The sequence below is a fragment of the Diceros bicornis genome, chromosome 34 (assembly GCF_020826845.1).
Source record: "Diceros bicornis minor isolate mBicDic1 chromosome 34, mDicBic1.mat.cur, whole genome shotgun sequence".
NCBI lineage: Eukaryota > Metazoa > Chordata > Mammalia > Perissodactyla > Rhinocerotidae > Diceros > Diceros bicornis.
This window is the reverse complement of record NC_080773.1, coordinates 25,379,726-25,399,609: the sequence shown is the minus strand read 5'-3', so window position 1 is coordinate 25,399,609 and position 19,884 is coordinate 25,379,726. Positions and strand designations below refer to the sequence as shown.

General features: G+C 46.3%; 1 protein-coding gene across 1 annotated transcript; it reads left to right on the top strand.

The window, feature by feature from the left end:
* The first annotated feature begins 1,124 nt into the window (after window positions 1–1,124).
* On the top strand, window positions 1,125–16,994 carry LOC131397187 (zinc finger protein 260-like). Its single transcript, XM_058529924.1, has 5 exons — window positions 1,125–1,170; window positions 3,992–4,079; window positions 4,902–5,028; window positions 7,850–7,951; window positions 14,139–16,994. Exons 2-5 carry the CDS (start codon window positions 4,047–4,049, stop codon window positions 15,995–15,997), a joined length of 2,121 nt encoding a protein of 706 aa, XP_058385907.1. The 5' UTR covers window positions 1,125–1,170; window positions 3,992–4,046; the 3' UTR covers window positions 15,998–16,994.
* Window positions 16,995–19,884: the final 2,890 nt, after the last annotated feature.

Genomic DNA, 19,884 nt, shown 5'->3' with positions numbered 1-19,884 from the left:
ATACGCACTAAAATTCAAATAACCTCTTTTTCATTAGATTCCTCATAATTCTTGTTTGAAAAGAGAAAACCTATTGGTTTTTATTGATTAACTTTGTACCCAGTAATTTTACAGAATTATCTTATTGTTTATCTTAGTGTTTCAGTTGATTCTCTGATTCCAAGATATCAATCATATCATATTCAAAGAAGGATGAAAACTCAGACTTCTCTGTTCCAATGATGTATTTTCTTTCTCTTGTCTGATTACATTGCTAGTTCTTCCAAAAGTGGTAATGGTGGACATTTGTTTCTGACTTTAATGGGGAATCTTTTGGAGTTTTACCATTAAGCCTGATTTGGAGCTTTGATTATATGTATATAATTAAAAACAAGGAGAAGCCAGTAACTCCTTAAGATTGTTGTCATTACTGTTCAATATGGGCTTGTTCTGAATTTATTAAGTTTATATAGAAATGGCTGATTACTGAATGTTCTCAAAACCCTTTTCATATCTATGGATATGATTGCATTATTTTGATACATCAATAGGCAAATTATATAATAGCCTAATACTGAACCATCCTTGCATTCCTGGACACACATCTCCCAGCTTCCACTAGGGGTCTATTTCCTCTACCACACTACCCTTTAAGAGGTGATAGGTGAAACTGAGGCAAACAGGAAGGCAGATGCCCCGGAAATTGAGTGATTAAGTGACTCAATTCATTCATCAGTTTAGATGGGGCAAACTTGTATGCGTCTTGAAGACTTGAGCTATGGTAGGAGAAATTTGCGTTAGATAGGTTAAACAGACTATGACGTCGCCTCCTATGGAAAGCAGTGAAAAGACTGGCTAAAATGGGAATATTCGCGGTGCCCGTAAAGCCAGACATTTCCCAAACACCATGTTTCCTCCAGCTGCAAAGCCGCTGTGTATTTAGAGCATTCTTTCTGCCGCCCCACAGCCTACTCCCAGACTCCATTTCCCAGCATTCCCCCGCCCAGAGGGTTCCGCCGAGAGGAGCGTGAGCCGCAATGGTTTCTGGGAAATGTAGTCCAGCTGCCAAGCCGAGTTTGAAGTACGTACCAGGACTTACAGCGCCGACACAGCTAACGCGCAGGCGCATTCCGCGGCCCGCCGGAGGGAGGGAAGGCCTGGCCGCCCTGCGCCACCCGTGGGGGCGCACAGGTGAGTCCCGACCTGGCGGACCCGGGCGGAAGCGGGTGGGTGAGCACTGGGCCAGACAGGCAGGCGGGCGCTCAGGGGGCGGGCCCAGTCCTGCCTGGGTGGGAGGGGGAAGGGCGCAGTGGGCGGTGCCTCGCCCCCGCCTGTCATTCGCGAGTCGGCCCCAGAGCCCCCCTGCCATCCTCGCGAGTCGGACGGTCTCAGCGCGCAGGAATTGGGCGCCTGCTGTTTGCCAGGAGTCCGGCCGAGCGCAGGACTGCTGCGATCTCCTAGGAGGGAAAAGAATGTACCTTTCCTCACTTCGCAGGTGAAGAAACAGACTCTCCCAGGTCACAATGCTAATAAGTGGTCGCCTGGGATCACATCCAGGGATGCCCGACCGGAAAGCCCCGATGTACTCTGCACAGTCGCGCCCTCGGTCTCTGTCCTCCGTATCCTGAGCGTCCGCTCTCCTCTCTCTGGGTCTCTCATCTCCTCTCTCTGATCTGCCTCCACCACCCCAGCCCCCGTTCTGTCTCCCTCTCTCTCTCTGGGTCTCTGCTCCCCTATCTCTGTATGTCTCTGTCCACCTCCCCGAGTCTCTGTCCCCCTTGCTGTGGGTCTCTGCGCCCCACCCCCCCGAGTCTCTGTTTTTTCTAAAAACAAGGTCATTTTCTTCCAAAACCATGGCACCATGATCACATCAGGAAATTAACATCGATACAATACTATGAGCGAATCTACAGACCTTCTTCAGATTTTGCTGATTGTCCCAATAATGTCCTTAATGGCAAAAGAAAATCCCATATCACACACTGCATTCATTGTCAGGCTCTTTAGTCTCTGTTAGCCTGGAAGAGTTCTTCAATCTTGACCTTCATGATCTTGGTGATTCTGAAGCATACAGACCGCGTACTTCTGGAATGTTCCACGGTTTGGGTTTGCTCGATGTTTCCTCATGATTAGATTCAGGTTTTTTGGCAGAAATACTTTAGGAGCAATGCTGTGCCCTTCTCAGATCAGGAGCCCATGATGTCGGTTTGGCCATCACTGGTCACGCCAACCTTGATCACTTGGCTTAAAGTGGTGTCTGCCAGGTTTCTCCCTCTTCTTTTTGGAACTAGTAAGTGACTTGTGGGGAGCTAGTTAAGACTCTGTTAGACTCTGTTCCTCATTTCCTCATCAAAATGTCACCTGCTGGCTTCAGCCTTCAGGTGCCTGTGTTCCTGTGTACCTGGGTGTAGGTGTGGCTCTTTGCCTAGAAACACATGCGGCTCTGAATCTTTTTATTTCTGGACTGTATTAGTTTCCCTTTGCTGCTGTAACAAATGACCACAAACTTGGTGGCTTCAAACAACACGGGTGTGTTCTCTTACAGTTCTGGACGTCAGGAGTCTGGAACTGGTTTCACTCGGCTGAAATCAAGGTGTCGGCAGAGCCAGGCTCGCTCCGAAGGCTTTAGGGGAGAATCTGTTTCCTTGCCTTTTCCGGCTTCTAGAGCAGCCTGCGTTCCTTAGCTGTGGCCCCTTCCTCCAGCTTCAAAGCCAGAGGCAGTGTCTTCTCTCTCTGACTCTGCTCCTCTTTTTCTGTCACACGGCCTTCCCTTCCATATCAAATATCCCTCTGCCTCCCCCTTATAAGGACGCTTATGATTGCATTTAGGGCCCACCCGGATAATCCAGGATAATCTTCCCATCTAAAGATGCTTAACTTAATCACATCACAGGGTCATCCCAGGGATATCTTTTGGGGCCATTATTCAGCCCACCGCCTGGTCTGTGTCCAGGCCTGTCCCCCCACCAGGCAGGAAGCCCCTTGAGGGTGGAGCCACATCTACTCATCTTTCTGTCCTCAGAACCCCGAATGGAGCCTGTCACTCCATGGGGCTCAGAGGTGTTTGATGAATGAATGGGGGGGACCACAGTCTGAAGACCGACTTCTCTTTGGCAGGGACTCTTAAACTTTATTTCAGCAGATGGAACCTTTCTTCAAACAACATCTTAAGCAAAAGTCCAGGATCCTTAAATAGGATTTGTAAGACAGATGGAAGGAACTCTGCTAAATGTGATCCATCTATACAATGGAATATTATTCAGCCACAAAAAGGAATGAAGCACTGATATGTGCTATAACAGGGATGAACTTTGAACATGTTACGTGAAGTGAAAGACGCCAGACACAAAAGGCCACATATTGTATAATTTATATGAATTTCATTTCTATGAAATGTCCAGAATAGGCAATCCGTTGAAACAGAAAGATTAGTGATTATCAGGGGCTGGCGTGGGGGGAGGAGGGAACAGGGAGATTTGGGGGTGACTGATTAATGGTACAGGGTTTCCTTTTAGGGTGCTGATGAAAATGTTCTGGAACTAGATAGTAGTGATGGTTGCACAATATTGTGAATGTACTAAATGCACTGAATTGTACACTTCAAAATGGCTAAAATGGTATATTTTACATTATGTGTATTTTATCACAATAAAAAAGATTATAATAAAAAATGGAGGGGTTGGCTCTGTGGCCAGACTTCTGGGTTCAAATTCCACTCTGACACTTGATATCTCTATGATCTTGAGCAAGGGCTCTGACCTCTTGTGCCTCAGTTTCCCCATCTGGGGCTGACTGTAGTTCCTTCTTGGAGGGCTGTTGTGGCAGTGCAGCGAGCTGAACCTCTTGACTGCTAGTGGTGGTTGTTACAGGATGGCGGCCTCGGGGAGCCTGCCCTGAGCCTTTGCTCCGGCTCTTAGGAGACCAGGGCCCCCGCTGTCATGAGGCGTCTTTGGGAAAGTGTCTGTCTGTCTGGGCCAGAACTGACCTCTCTCTGCTCTGGTCTCCTCCTCAGCTCTGCGGACTCAGGCCTGGTCCTTTCTCCTGGAGGTGTGTGCCAGGACCCAGCAATGGCCACCAGGACCCTGACGGCCAAGGACCAGGTGAGTCTGGGCTCCCTCCTCCCCAAGATGACTTTGTGGACCCTCCCATAGGGCCATCCCCATATCTGCCTGTGGCCTGAAGATCTTCTGCCCCTCCCGGTACTGGGAGAGAGACTGTGGTGGGAGGAGCTCTGGGGCTGGGAGGGGAGGGGAGACAAGGGGACAGGCAGGGGTGGCAGGACGCTCTGAGCTGGGACGTTATGACACAGTCTAAAAGTCAATCATCTAATGCTCAGCAGCCTTTCGGTTACGGGGTGAAGTGGGAAGTAGATGGCTTTTCTTCGCCCCTGAACCTTATCTTTGGGGTCAGGAATGGGAGTTGGGATCAGAGTTGGGGCCTGGGATAGAGTGCCACTTAGGTATAGCTCTTGCACGCAATGGCTTGATAGTTTTTAAAGAAGTGTTTCTTAGGGCTGTCCTGTACAGGTGAGTAGGTTGTGCACTGCACAAGGTTGTCTCATCTCAGTGGCATGCTTTGCACCTTATACCTCATACATTGATATATTTATTATGGCAATTTTCATACAGATGGCAGCAAACTGTCATATACTAAAATAATTGATGTATCATAACAGTTTTCCAACAGATGGCAGTAAAGAGTTGTGTGAAAGAGGGGCCTTGTTCTACTTTCTACCAAGGTGCCTGTGGGCTAGTGACTGCCCTAGACTTTTTACATTCCCGTGGGCTGGTTTGATTCAGTCTTTCCAAATCTGCCAAGTCAGAATGTTCTAGCTCATGTGGTAGGCTCTTGACCTGTGACCTCTGCCGCCCCAGAGTTCTGGAAGGACGTGCCCCTCCACTGTGTAATATTGGCGCTTGCAGGAATCAGTGACCTTCAAGGACGTGGCTGTGGACTTCACCCTGGAGGAGTGGGGCTGGCTGGGGCCTGGCCAGAGGGAGCTGTATCGGGACGTGATGCTGGAAAACTACCAGAACCTTCTCTGGCTGGGTGAGGCCCCGCCCCTGCCTTCCCAGGAGGAGGCATGATGCCCCTTCTGCCCTCATCTCCTTTGTGCCCACCCTCTGCTTGACTGTGGGCGGTCACTGGGGTCACATGGTGCCCTCTCTGCTCCTGTCACCAGTCCCTCCCGGCTAGTCTCTGTTTGTCTCTGTCTCTCCGAGGCTTCTCCTATAGTCCCAGTGTCCCCAGGCCCCGAGCCCTCTGGCTGTCCACAAAATCTTCCACCTGTGCCCCCGCCCTCTTCTCATGCTGCCTTTTCCACGTGGGGTGACCGTTCCGGAGTCCCAGGCTCCAAGTGCTCCCTGAATGTCCTCCGATCAACAGGCTCCATCTTGGAATCTTCTCCCCAAAGCGCATAAATGCTGTTCCCCAAATATGTCTCCCGAGTCCTACACTTGTCCACGCACCCGCCTCCTGCCCCCCCGGCAAGGCCCCTCACATCCGCTGCACTCACCCTGAGCTCAGCGTCTCCACACTGACTGCTCCTCCTCCTCCAACCCCCACAGTCCCCAGACCATCCTCACCCTCTCTTCCCCTCACCGACAGCCCATCAGGCCCAGCTCCGTCCTGGACTCTCTCTGCCCGTCCCCTCCTCTCCGTCCCGCAGCCCTGCCCTGCTCAGGCCTCGTCCTCTCCCCGGACCCCTCCCCAGCCTCGTCTCTGGCTGTCTGTCCTGCTCCCTCCACCTCTCCCTTCTCAATTTCTTTTCTGGCTCCCCTGTCTCTCCTTCTCCCCGTGAGCTATGGTGGGGTGAAGGCTCTATCCTCAGCCCTCCTCACGCACGCACTTTCACTGGACAAACTCATCGAAAACTCAGCTTAAACTTCTGTCAGGGTCCCCACAACTGCTCCCGGGCTCAGTGATCCGCTAGGAGGACCACAGGCCTCAGCACATCATCATGCTCACGCCCTGACTCGTCACAGCGAAAGGACGCAGAGCAGTCAGCGAAGGGATGAGGTGCATGGGGCGACGTCAGGGGGAGGCCAGCGCGTGCTTCCAGAATCCTCTCCCCTTGAAGGAGCAGCCCAGCCTAACTCCCCCCACATGGAGGTGTGACAACACGTGTGAAGTGTTGTCTACCAGGAAGCTCATGAGAGACTGAGCGCCCAGGGTTTTATTAAGGGCCGGTCACGCCAGCATCCTCTGCCTGGCACGTACCAAAATTCCAGACTCCCCGAAGGAAAGCAAGTGTTCAGCGTAAACAGTTTGGGCACGGGGAGCCCCTCTTACCGGTCATAGAATGCTGGAACCCTCCAGAAATCTGGGTCCCCAGATCTCAGCAAGGGCCGCCTTGCAAACAGGCCTTTCCAGGGAGACCACCAGCCTGCCGTGTTAACGTTTTTCTGCACAACTTGCAGGTACAGAGTGAGGTCCCCCCAGTCTGGCCCTTGAGCTCCAACTTTCTGCAGCTGGTGGCCTTCAGAACACCTCCCTGGGGAGGTCCTGGCCCCTGTACTCCCTGTCCCCACTGGGCTCACCATGTCCCCCCAGACCCACTCCTCCTCCGGGTCCCCCATCTCAGGACAGTCTCCCGCCCACCCAGGCACCAGGCCAGTCCTGGGCACTGCCTGTCCCAGCTCCTTCTTACCCTTGGTGTCCTCCTCTTTTTCCTGCCTCCCCCCGAGTCTTTGCCTGCATCTTCACGTGGCCTGTTTCCCTCCATGTGTGTCTGTGTCTCTCCTCTTCTTCTTCTTCTTTTTTTTTTTTTTTTTTGGTAAGGAAGATTGGCCCTGAGCTAACATCTGTGCCCATCTTCCTCTATTTTGTGTGTGGGACGCCACCACAGCGTGGCTTGATGAGCGGTGCATAGGTCCGTGCCTGGGGTCTGAACCCGTGAACCCCAGGCTGCCAAAGCAAAGCACGTGAACTTAAACACTACGCCACCATGTCGGCTCATTTCTCCTCTTTTTATGAGGACACCAGCCGCTGGATTTAGGTCTCTCCCTCATCCCGTGGGACCTCATCTTAACTAATTATATCTGCAAAGACCCTATTTCCAAATAAGGTCACATTCTGAGGCTCTTGTGGATGTAATTTTGGGGGAACACTGTTCAACCTACTATAGGAAGAGAGAAATTAGTCATCTCAAAGACAGCAGGCATAAAAAGTAAAAAGAAACAGATGAAATTAATTTTACTAGCATATTTTGTTTCACCCAGTCTATCTGAAATATGATGATTTGGCACATGTGGAAATCATAATCAATATACAAATTACTACAGTTAAGGAGATATTTTACATTTCTCTCCATATTATGTCTTCGAAATGTGGTGTGTATTTCACACTCAACTTGAACAGCCCAGGGGCTGGCCCCGTGGCTTAGCGGTTAAGGGCGCGCGCTCTGCTGCTGGCGGCCCGGGTTCGGATCCCGGGCGCGCACCAACACACCGCTTCTCCAGCCATGCTGAGGCCGCGTCCCACATACAGCAACTAGAAGGATGTGCAGCTATGACATACAACTATCTACTGGGGCTTTGGGGGGGGAAAAATGGGGAGGATTGGCAATAGATGTTAGCTCAGAGCCCGTCTTCCTCAGCAAAAAAGAGGCTCAGGGCTGATCTTCCTCACACACACACAAAAAAAATACTTGAACAGCCCAGAGCCGGAGCCGTAGACGGTGATGTCAGGCCTCAGGCTATCTCTGGAATGTAGTATGCACTCAATAAACAGGCCTGGCATTAACCATTAGAGCTTCCAATCATTAGGCGCCCAATGTATGCATCTCCCCTGCAGACCCGGGGCCCGGGTCCCAGCCCTGAGACCTCCCTGTGGCCATGGCACCCACAGCCCAGTCTCATGTCTTTCCCAGGGGCAGGGCTTCCTGGGTCCAAACCCGATGTGATCTCCCGTCTGGAGCGAGGGGAAGAGCCCAGGATGGAGGAGAGAGAAGCCTGGCGAGCTACCTGTCCAGGTGGGTGAGGCTGTCCAGCGGGTGCAAGCCGTCTTCCTACCTCGTCTGTCGTGATCCATGATGCTCATTCAAGAATGAGGCAGCGTCGTAAGACATGGGCCATAATCGTGAGGTTCAAATCCCAGCTGCACCACTTCCTGGCTCTGTGACCTTCGGGCAAGTCATTTAGCCCCTCTGTGCCTCAAGTTCCTCATCTGAAAAATGGTGATAATAACAGTACACTATTCCTTGGGAGGAATATATGAGTTAACACACACACAGTGTGGCACACAGTGACAGAATAGGTCAGAATAGGCTACGATGGTTATTGTTATGATTATTTATTGGGAATCACCTGTGTAAAGACCCAGAAGTGGGGCCTGGCCTGACATGTTGGGGGACAGGAAGAAGCCAGATTTTTGTCCCCACTGGCCCACGAGCTCCATCAGAGGGGGGTATGGAAGCATCTTTGTTTCCATCACTGTCTACCCTGCTGTGGGGCCAGGACTGGTCCCCTCCTTCCCCTTCACCCACCTTGGCTCATCGGTCCCCAGTCCTGCCCCTCCTGCCAAGTCCCCTCCTCTGTCCCCCACGGCGCTGGCTCAGGCCTTAGCTTCCCTCACCCCAGCCTCCTCCCTGGCCTCCCAGCCTCCGCCTTACACCCTCCGGTTCATCTCACACACAGCCCCAGAGGGGTCTTCCTACACTGAGAGCTAATCTCGTCCCTCTCCTGCTCACAGCCCTCCCATGGCTCCCCAGTGCCCCTGAGTCAAAGACCTTGTCCCTAAGCCTGGCACTCGATGCCCTGTGTGGTCCAGCCTGTGCTGTCTCTGGCCTCATCTCTCATCACCATCCACTTGTGGTTGCACCCCACGCCCTGACCTCCATGAAGCACCTGTCCCTACCTGAACTTGCATGTGTGTTCCCACCTTTGGGCCTTCACACATGCTGTTCCCTCTGCCTGGAACACCCTTCCACGCTTTGTCTGCCTGGCAAACACCTTCATGTTCCTCAAGATGAAAGTTATAGCTCACCTCCTCCAGGAGGCCCTCCCTGACTTCCAGGCTGAGTGAACTTCCCCTTCTCAGTGTTGTCACAGCTCCTTGCTTGAGCTGCCATTACTGCACTTGTTCACGTTGTGGTTAAGAGTATGGGCTCTGGAGCCAGGCTCTCTGAGTTCAAATCCCGGCTCTGCCACTGACAGGCTGTGTGACTGTAGGTAAGTGATTTAACCTCTGGGTTCCTCCGTTTCCTTATCTGCAAAGTGGGCACACTAATAGTACCCACCTCACTGAATTTTTTTGAGGACTAAATTAGTTGATAGAACAAGCTTAGAACAGTGCCTGGCACATAGTAAGCATTTAATAAATATTATGTATTGCAACAATAATAATTATTATTCTATTACTATTATTGAATTACCTGATGTATTAATAAGAACTCTTTTGTGTGTAAAAAATCAAAATAGCTTAAGCAAAGTTAGATTTTTTTTGACCCGTATAAGTGGGAAGAGTTGCGGTGCAAGACTTTAGTCATCGATGGATCTCCGGCCATAAATGGTGTTGTCGCTGGTTCTCTCTCTTCTTCCCTCCCTTCCCCGTATGTTGATTCTGTCTGTTTCTGGCTTGATTCTGTCTTCAGCCCTTTCCAAGTGGCAGTCAATATGGCTGCCCAAAGTCTCAAACTTATATTCTGCCTAGCAACACCATATGTCAGTCTCAGGGAAGACCCTGATTGGCTGTGTTGGATCTTGAACCAATTATTATGGCCTGGGGGATGGGGTTTTCTGATTGGCCAGCCTGGGTGTCGTGCCCACTCCTGGGGTGGGGGGTCGGGGAGACTATGATTAACAGCCCCACCAAGACTACACGGAAAGGGGAGAGGTGGTTCTTCAAAGGCAGCGATGCTGAGGAGATGAGGAGGATATGTCCAAAATGTCTGAGGATAAGCCTGCCCCCCCCCCACCTCTTGGAGGGCAAGGGTCAGATGTCTTGGTTGGCACATAATTATGCAATTAATGAGTGTCCCATGAACAAATCTACCAGCATCAGAAAATCAACCCCCTTCAACAAATTCCAGATGGTTTTGCTTCCAACTCCTCATCTCCTCTCTACACCCCCCTTTCTCCAAATTGCAAGATTGTGATGTTAAAGCCTCATATACATTTAATATTCATGGATATCTTTGATCAAATAAAAGTTATATGTGTTCATCATAAAAACTTTGGAAATCTAAATAAGAATAAAGCAGGAAATGAAAATCTCCCCATAATCCTGCTTATCGCTAAAAAAAAATTCACTTTTAACATTTTAATGTAGTTCCTTCAAGTATTTTCACTCCAATATCTTTACTGTATTTTTTAATTACAAAAATAAATAATAACAACATGGATGAATCTTGAAGACATTATGCTAAGTGAAATAAGCCAGACCCAAAAGGACAAATATACTATTCCACTTACATGAGGTACCCAGAGTAGGCAAATTCATTAAGACAAGTAGAATGGTGGTTGCCAGGGGCTGGGGGGAGGGGGAACGGGGACTTAATTGTTTAAAGGGGACAGGGTTTCGGTTTGGGAAGATGAAAAAGTTCTAGAGGTAGATAGTGGTAATGGTTGCACAACAATGTAATATACTTTTTGCAACTGAACAGTACACTTAAAAATGGTTTAAGTGGGGGCCAGCCCCAGTGGCCTAGAGGTTAAGTTCGGCACGTTCTGCTTCGGCAGCTCGGGGTTAGGTTCCTGGGTGGGGACCTACACCACTCGTCAGTGGCCATGCTGTGGCGGCTGCCCACATACAAAATTGAGGAAGATTGGCAACAGATGTTAGCTCAGGGTGAATCTTCCTCAGCCAAAAAAAAAAAAAAAGGTTTAGAGGGTTTTTTTATGTGTATTTTACTAAAATAAAAAAGTGAATAATAAATTTAAAACCCTCCATCCCACCACGCATACACACATGCACGTTCACACATACTTCAGTATGTAGGAAATCTCTAGAAGGATTCACAATTCGAAACAGTGTAGGAACAAGGGAAGGAGGAATATTTACTTTTCTAGTAAAAAATTACTTTTTAACATTTAAAATAAATAAAACATTTCAAATATGTAATGTAGAAAGTGAAATTCCTGTATAATCTTTTTTTTCGTTTTTGTGAGGAAGACTAGCCCTGAGCTAACATCCATTACCAATCCTCCTCTTTTTGCTGAGGAAGATTGGCCCTGGGCTAACATTCCTGCCCATCTTCCTCTACTTTATATGGGACACCGCCACAGCATGGCCTGACAAGCACTGTGTAGGTCCACACCTGGGATCCGAACCTGTGAACCCCGGGCCACTGCAGAGGAGCGCGTGAACTTAATTGCTATGCCACCAGGCCGGCCCCCTATAATCTCATTTAGTTAATGGTATTATTGAGATGTAATTCACTTACCGTACAGTTCACCATTTAAAGGGTACAATTCAGTTTTTTTTTAGTCTATTCACTGAATTGTGCTTCCATTACCACAGTCAATTTGAAAACATTCTCATTACTCCCAAAAGAAACCCTGTACCCCTTAGCCATCACTCCCTATCTTCCCATCTTCCCAACCTCAGGCAACCATAAATCTACCTTCTAGATTTGACTATGCTGGACATTTCATATAAATGGAATCATATGATATATTGTCCTTTTGTGTCTAGCTTCTTTCACTGAGCATAATGTTTTCAAGGTTCATCTATGTTGTAGCATGGATCAGTGCTTCATTCCTTTTCATGGCTGAATAATATTCCACTGTATGGATATACCACATTTTATTTATTCATTAGTTGGTGGACATTTGAGTTGCTTCCTCTTTTTGGCTATTATGAATAATACTTCTATGAACATTCAAGTCCAAGTTTTTTTTTTTTTAATTTAAAAGGAGCGTTAGTTTTTGGGTTTTTTTTTTTTTTTTTGGTGAGGAAGATCAGCCCTGTGCTAACATCTGCCAATCCTCCTCTGTTTTTTTTGCTGAGGAAGACTGGCCCTGGGCTAACATCCATGCCCGTCTTCCTCCACTTTATATGGGATGCCACCACGGCGTGGCTTGCCAAGCGGTGCGTCGGTGAGCGCTTGGGATCCGAACTGGCGAACCCCGGGCTGCCGCAGCAGAGGGCGCACACTTAACTGCTTGTGCCACCGGGCCGGACCCCCTTTGCCCATTTTTATTTGGGTTATTTGTCTTCTTATTATTGAATTGTAAGAGTTCTTTATGTATTATAGATACAAGTCCTTCGTCAGATATATAATTTATGAAAATTTTCTTGCATTCTTTTTTTGTGTGTGAGGAAGACTGGCCCTGGGCTGACATCCTTGCCCATCTTCCTCCACTTTATATGGGATGCTGCCACAGCATGGCCTGACAAGTCAAGTTTCGCTGCACACCTGGGATCTGAACCCGGGCCACCAGCAGCGGAGTGCATTCACTTAACCGCTATGCCACAGGGCCGGCCCTTTCTTGCATTCTGTGGGCTGTCTTTTCACTTTCTTGGTAGTGTCTTTGAAGCACAAAAGGTTTTAATTTTGACGATGTCCGATTTATCTATTTTTTCTTTTGTTGTTTGTGCCTCTGATGTCATATCTGAGAAAGCATTGCCTAATCCAATGGCACCAGGGTTATTTCCAGAATCCCATATAGCATTTACTTGTCATGTCTCTGGGGAGTCCTACGATCCTCCACTAGTTTGGTGATTTTTCTGGAAGGATTTACATGATTCAACAACAAGGTGTACTCAACAGCTAAGATTTGTTACAGCAAAGTATATAATACAGGAACAGCCAGAACAAATGTATACTTTGGCAAAGACTACAGAGGTCATGTGCAGGCTTCCAAGTCATCCTCTCTCTCTGGGGTCATGTGGATGTGAACTGCAGAGACACATGTGAGATGTCTTCACCCAGGGAAGCCCACTTGAGTCTTAGGGTCCAGAGTGCTTGAAAGAGGCTGGTCATGTATGCACACACCTGTTACGTGACCAGCCATGGTGAGGACTCCAAACCAGGCACCAGGTGCACGTCATGAATATTCCTATTCACAGTAACAATGCTGACAGCCTACCACATTGACCCATGTACTGATACTTGACCTGTGGTCTCGAGCATACAGAAAAACATCACTAACCAGTAACTGTGTAAACATCCCAGGAGTTTAGCGCTGAGAGCTTGGCTAAGAGTCATTGCCATAGTTACAGAGATAAACAAAAACTGAGTAAAATAGACCTTCTGTGTTAACTCTGTCCTGGCACATTCCCACCAACATCATGTGAGAATGCCTCTACCATGCTCGCTTGCCAACATTGGATATTTTTCATATTTTCCTATCTAAAAAGTGTCCAATAGGGACCATCCCCGTGGCCTAGTGGTTGAGTTCATACACTCCACTTTGGTGGCTCAGGGTTCACAGGTTTGAATCCTGGGCGCAGACCTGCGTACTTATCAAGCCATGCTGTGGCAGCATCCCACACACAAAATAGAGGAAGATGGGCACAGATGTTAGCCCAGGGCCAATCTTCCTCAGCAAAAAGAGGAGGATTGGCAACAGATGTTATCTCAGGGCCAATCTTCCTCACCAAAAAAAAAAAGTCAAATAGCATCTGAGTAATTTGATTTTTTAGACTATTATGATGTGGAGCATCTTATCACATAGTTATCAGCCACTTGCTTTTCTTCTGCAAAATGTCTACTCCTATTCTAGTTTCACTATTTTATTAGATTGTTTCTTTTTTTCTTATTAACTTGTTTTTTATTTATTTTTTTTCCCCCAAAGCCCCAGTAGATTGTTGTATGTCATAGCTGCACATCCTTCTAGTTGCTGTATATGGGATGTGGCCTCAGCATGGCCGGAGAAGCGGCGCATCGGTGCGCACCTGGGATCCGAACCCGGGCCACCAGCAGCGGAGCGCGTGCACTTAACCACTAAGCCACGGGGCCGGCCCTCTTATTGACTTGTAAAAATAGATTATATATTATGGCTAATAAACCGCTGTGCACATGAATGGTTTTGCAACTCGGTTCTCTTCATTTTTAGAGTATACGGAGGCCATCCTTTCATGTCACAACGTGAATCTATCTACCTCATGCAACATAAACTTTGAAATGTTTCTTTTTGAGTTTACAGTACCAGTTCTAAAGAATCAGCTTCCTTTGTCCTGGAACAGACGGTACTCATATTCTCCATTTCTTTCAGATTTGGAGACAAGCTCTGCAGCTACCCAGGAGACAATTCCAAAAAAGGGTATTTCTGAAGGGGCAGCTTCCCCCGTGGGAAAGATGGAGGGAATTTTAAGGGCCGTGCTTGGAGGTGCCAAATTGGGGGAATCCTGGATGTGTGGCCATCAACTGGAGGACCAGGGAAAGCAGGAGAGACATTTGAGGTGTTCGTTTGCTACTCCTAAGCGAAACACCTGTGGGGAGAGAAGACTTGGCTGTAACGAGCTTGAGAGAAGTTTCAGGCGGACCTCCACCTTCATAAGGAGGCAGAGAGTGCCCAGGGGAGAGAGGCCTCAGAAGTGGAATGGGCCACGAAAGAGCTTGAAACGCCAAAGGACCTTTGTAGAAAAGAAGCCGTTTAACTGCACAGAATGTGGGAAAGCCTTCATTTACCATTCGGACTATCTTCTCCACCAGAGAATTCACACCGGAGAGAAACCCTACAAGTGTAACGATTGCGGGAAGGCGTTCAGCAACAGCTCGTATTTCATCCAGCACCACATCATCCACACGGGAGAGAAGCCCTATGCCTGCAAGGAGTGCGGCAAGGCCTTCACTCAGAGCTCGTCGCTCACCGAGCATCAGAGGATCCACACTGGAGAGAAGCCATACAAATGCAGGGAATGTGGGAAGGCCTTCACTCAGAGCTCCTCCCTCATTAAACACCAGCGATGCCACACCGGGGAGAAACCCTATAAATGCAACCAGTGTGGGAAGTTCTACTCACAGGTGTCCCACCTCACCCGCCACCAGAAAGTCCACACGGGCGAGAAGCCCTACAGATGTGGCGAGTGTGGCAAGGCTTTCTGTCACACTTCCTCGCTGACTCAGCACCAGACAATCCACACGGGAGAGAAACCCTACAAATGTAACGAGTGTGGGAAGACCTTCAGCCACAGCTCATCCCTCACGCAGCATCAGCGAGTTCACACTGGCGAAAAACCCTACGAGTGCTCCGAGTGTGGGAAAGCCTTCAGCCACAGCTCATCCCTGACTCAGCATCAGAGAATTCATACCGGTGAGAAGCCCTATGAGTGTAATGAGTGTGGGAAGGCTTATACGCAGATTTCCCACCTCATGAGGCACCAGAGCATTCACATGGGGGAAAAGCCCTATATATGTAATGAGTGTGGAAAGGCTTTCAGTCATACATCATCATTTACTCAACACCAGACTATTCACACTGGTGAGAAGCCCTACAAATGTAACGAATGTGGGAAAACCTTCAGCCAGAACTCTTCACTTACACGCCACCAGAGGATTCACACTGGGGAGAAGCCCTATGAGTGTAAGGTTTGTGGGAAGGCCTACACCCAGATTTCCCACCTCATCCAACACCAGAGGATTCACACTGGAGAGAAACCTTACGAATGCAGTGAGTGTGGGAAAGCCTTCAGCCGGAGCACCCACCTTATCGAGCATCAGAAAATCCACACGGGTGAGAAACCTTACAAGTGTAAAGAGTGTGGGAAAACGTTCAGTCACAACTCATCCCTCACTCAACATCAGAGAATTCACACTGGCGAGAAACCCTACGCCTGTAAGGAATGCGGGAAAGCCTTCAACCAGAGCATCCACCTCATACAGCATCAGAGAATTCACACCGGAGAGAAGCCGTACAAATGTAACAACTGTGGGAAAACCTATACCCAGATTTCACACCTTATTCAACACCAGAAGGTTCACACGGGTGGCAAACGCTTTGTGTGTAAGGAGCGTGAAGAGGATTTCAACTGGAGTTCACACCTGACTGAACATGAGAGACTTCACACTGCACACAGTGCCTATGTCTGCGATGGTTTTGAGAAAGCCTTTTCTTGGAGCACACAAGCCTGAGAATGTAATAAATTGGCGGTTCTGCTGTTGGGTTCAGTTCAGCTTTCATCAGCACTAGTAAGTTCCTCCCAGAGAGGAACCCTAACCCCACATATTGAGAGAGTTGGTTTCTTTATTTCCTAGAAGAAGGATGGCACAGTTTTCCCCCAGCTGGGACAGCTTCTGATCATTTTAGGAGCTTCCCCCTAAGATCCTAACCCCTATTTCTCAACCCTACAATGTCCCCAGATAATGGTAGTTAGGGGTGGTCTAAATGAGATGCAACTTCACCTGATATCTTTAATAAGGTCTCTCTGAGCTTTTTAAATTTATTGGTCATTTGTTAAACTGGAGCCTGAAAATTCAAGAAAAGAAAAACACAGCTGGAAAGATTAACCCTTTAGAGCAAAAGTCTCGCATATATGTAGCTGAACGTAACTGCTAGATGATTTTAGTTTCCTTTAAAACTTGAAGCTACAAATTTCACTGCAAAATCTGCAGTTGGCTTAGACACTGAATATGTTTCCCATATTGACAGCAGTTTTTATGTCCTGTTGTTTCTGTCTTTTCCATTTCCAGGATTTATGCTTTACAAAGTAATTGCCCTATTAAGCATCATTTTCTGATTTTATTCATGCCCAAAGGGATGTTTTTCTTTCCTCATATTTTTTAACATAGCATTTATATTTTATTATAAAAATAATATGCATTTGTTTGTAACGGGAAAAATTTTTAAGTAAAGTAACATGTGCTTGTTGCAAAGGATAATTTGGAAAGTGTAGAGAAGTCTGAACTAAAGTACCAATTCTCTATAATCCCACAGCCCAGAGAGACCCACCAGTCAGTTTGGGGTGTATTTCTTTCTGGTTTTATTTTACTCTGTATTCCATGTCCACATTTTTAAATGTTGAAAAATTTGGATCAAAAAACAAAAGCCATATACTCATCTACAGCTTGGCCACCCTCAGAAGTCATATTGTTCCGAGTTTTTCCTATTTCCTTCCAAATATCTTTTTAAATAAACGTTATTTTTAAAATTGTAATCAGAGTGTAGAAACAACTTTGGCTGCTCTGTTTTGCCCTCATTGTACCATGAGCATTATCCTTTGTCACCCCATACACTTCATACTCATCATGATTGGGGCTATTGATCTTTCATTGCTGGGTGTAGAATAATTTACAAATCCATTCCCCCATTTAGGCTTCTACTAAGCTCCTGGTTGACACAGGTTGTTCACCACTTTTCCCAATTATGAATAATGTTATAATAAGCATTTCTATGCTTACTGTCTCTCTTCATTTGTGGGGGTTATTTCTCTAATTCTAATTCCCAGAATGGGAATAACAGAATCAAGACTCTAACCATTTCCCCGATTCCTGAAACATGTTCTCAGATTGCTTTCCAGAGGGGCTGAACCTAAGCTACCTGGTACAAGCTGGGCGTGAGGACCATCATTCCACTACATTTTTACCAGCACAGAATATCAATCGTGTAATTTTTTCCCATGTCGAACATACAGAATGGATAGTGCTTTCAGCAACTGACTGTGCCAATTTCTGTTCTAAACCCTTGGTGTGTGTGAACTCCTTATATTCTTCCAACCATCCCATGTGTTCAAGCCTGTGTTGTCCCATTTCACAGGTGAGGACACTGAGGCACGGAGAGTTGAAAGGGCCAAAGTCACAGCTATGAGGTCGTGGAGTCTGGATTCCAGCCCAAGTAGTCAGACTCAGAAGCTACACTCCAAACTTCTATGGGGATTGAACAGGTTCCACTTATAACATTTCCTTGTTAAAATAACATTTATTATCTTATTATAAAAACCAATAGGGCCGACCCAGTGGCTTAGCGGTTAAGTGCGTGCGTTCTGCTACTGGCGGCCCGGGTTTGGATCCTGGGCACGCACCGATGCACCACTTCTCTGGCCATGCTGAGGCCGCGTCCCACATACAGCAACTAGAAGGATGTGCAACTATGACATACAACTATCTACTGGGGCTTTGAGGGAAAAAAAAAAGGAGGAGGATTGGCAATAGATGTTAGCTCAGAGCCAGTCTTCCTCAGCAAAAAGAGGAGGATTAGCACGGATGTTAGCTCAGGGCTGATCTTCCTCACACACACACACACAAAAACAATACATGCTTCTTATAGAAAATTTAGACGATCCAAGAAATCCAGAAGATTTCATCCAAAGTCCAGTGCTACCCAGAGATAACTGTTAACATTTTGCTACGCTTCTGCTATTTTTAAAACTTAATATATAATATTATATATGCTTTAATAAATCTGGGGATACTGAATATACAGTTTAGCATACTTCTATGTTTGCTTAACTTTGTATCACGGGCCCCTATCATTAAATATCATGATTCACTCATATCATTATACCCATATTATTAAATACTCATGTCATTAAATAATCTTTAACAATCAGGTGTTTTGGGGCTTTGCAGAGTTTGTGTTTATTCAATTGATGTATTAGGCAGTCCCCTGTTGGACATTTTGGTTATTTCTAGTTTTTGACTTTTATAAATATCCCTTCTACTAAAGTCTTAGGCTGAGCACCTGATCCCATGTGAAATCCTGGCAGAGGTCATGGGGTCAAAGGGAGAATTTTTCAGTGATCCTATTATGCACATGGCCAGTGGCTTCCCAGAAGTTCTGTATCAGTTGGAAATCTGACTGGCAGTAGATGGGACTGCAGCTCACCAACATCATCCATGACAATTGTTACCATGTTTAACAGTCTTTGCCCAGGTATTTCTTCTAATCTTCTGCGTCTTCTTTCATGGTTGAAAACTATTTATTGATGGTGAATAATTCAGACAATATAAAAATGAAGAAAGCTATGGCTCTCTATAATCTTCTTTCCAAAGATTCTAGACTTTTTTCTGTCAATATGAACCTCCCTTTTTGTTTTTATGAATGAAACTGGTTATATAAATATAACCATAAATATATATACATAAATATATAAATATAGTATAAATATAAATATAGTATATGTAAATATAGTATACAATTTGTATGGTATAACCACACAGACACAATTTTAGAAATGACTTTTTTCACTTGGTATAACCTGGATATTTTCCCATGGCAATGCAAAATATATATGTGTCCTCATTTTTAACAGCTGCATAATAATTCAGGTAGGGTTTCTTGAATTTATTTAACTGATCTCTATGAATGGACCTGTAGGTTGTTTTCATTTTCTTTTCCATCGTTGGACATCTATTATTTGACACTTGTGCCAAATATCTCCATAAGATGAATTCCTAGAAGTAAACTCGTGGGATCATAGAATGTCCATGTTTAAAATTTTGGTAGTTATTGCTAAATAATCCTCCAGAAAAGGATGACCCAATTTACACGACTCCTGGAAGTGTATGAGTGCCTATTTCTCTGTTCCTCCACTTTCTTCACAAATATTCAGTATCAGTCTTTTTTTTAACATTTCTAATCTAATAAGTAAAAATGTCCTATTGATAGTGACATTAATGATCTTCTGTATTTGTTGATGTTCTTTGAATTGCTTATTTGTGTATTTTGCCCATTTTTCATTGGGCTGCCTCTTTGTGTTGATATATAGGAGCAAGTCTTTATATATTACCCATATTAACCCTTTGGTATAAATGTTACTAATATTTTCTCCCAGTTTGTTATTTCTCTTTCAGTTTTGTTTATGGTGTATTTTGCTATACAGAATTTTTAAATTTTTAGGTATTCAAATATGTTTGTATTTTCTTTTATAGTTCTTGGACCTACTATCATGCAAAGAAAGGGCTTCCTCACCCCCGAGATTATGAAAAAAAGTTGTCCTATATTTTATTCTAGTATTTTTGTGATTTTTTTAACAATTAAATTTTTATTCCACCTGCTTTTTTTATGGTTTATGGTATGAATT

What these genes read in the sequence shown, in the direction of transcription:
- LOC131397187 (XM_058529924.1), top strand. Translation starts at nt 4,047, where the DNA reads ATGGCCACCAGGACCCTGACGGCCAAGGACCAG. An exon ending in CCCTGACGGCCAAGGACCAG is followed by an intron (nt 4,080 to 4,901) that starts GTGAGTCTGGGC and finishes TGGCGCTTGCAG; the next exon opens with GAATCAGTGACCTTCAAGGA. An exon ending in CCAGAACCTTCTCTGGCTGG is followed by an intron (nt 5,029 to 7,849) that starts GTGAGGCCCCGC and finishes TGTCTTTCCCAG; the next exon opens with GGGCAGGGCTTCCTGGGTCC.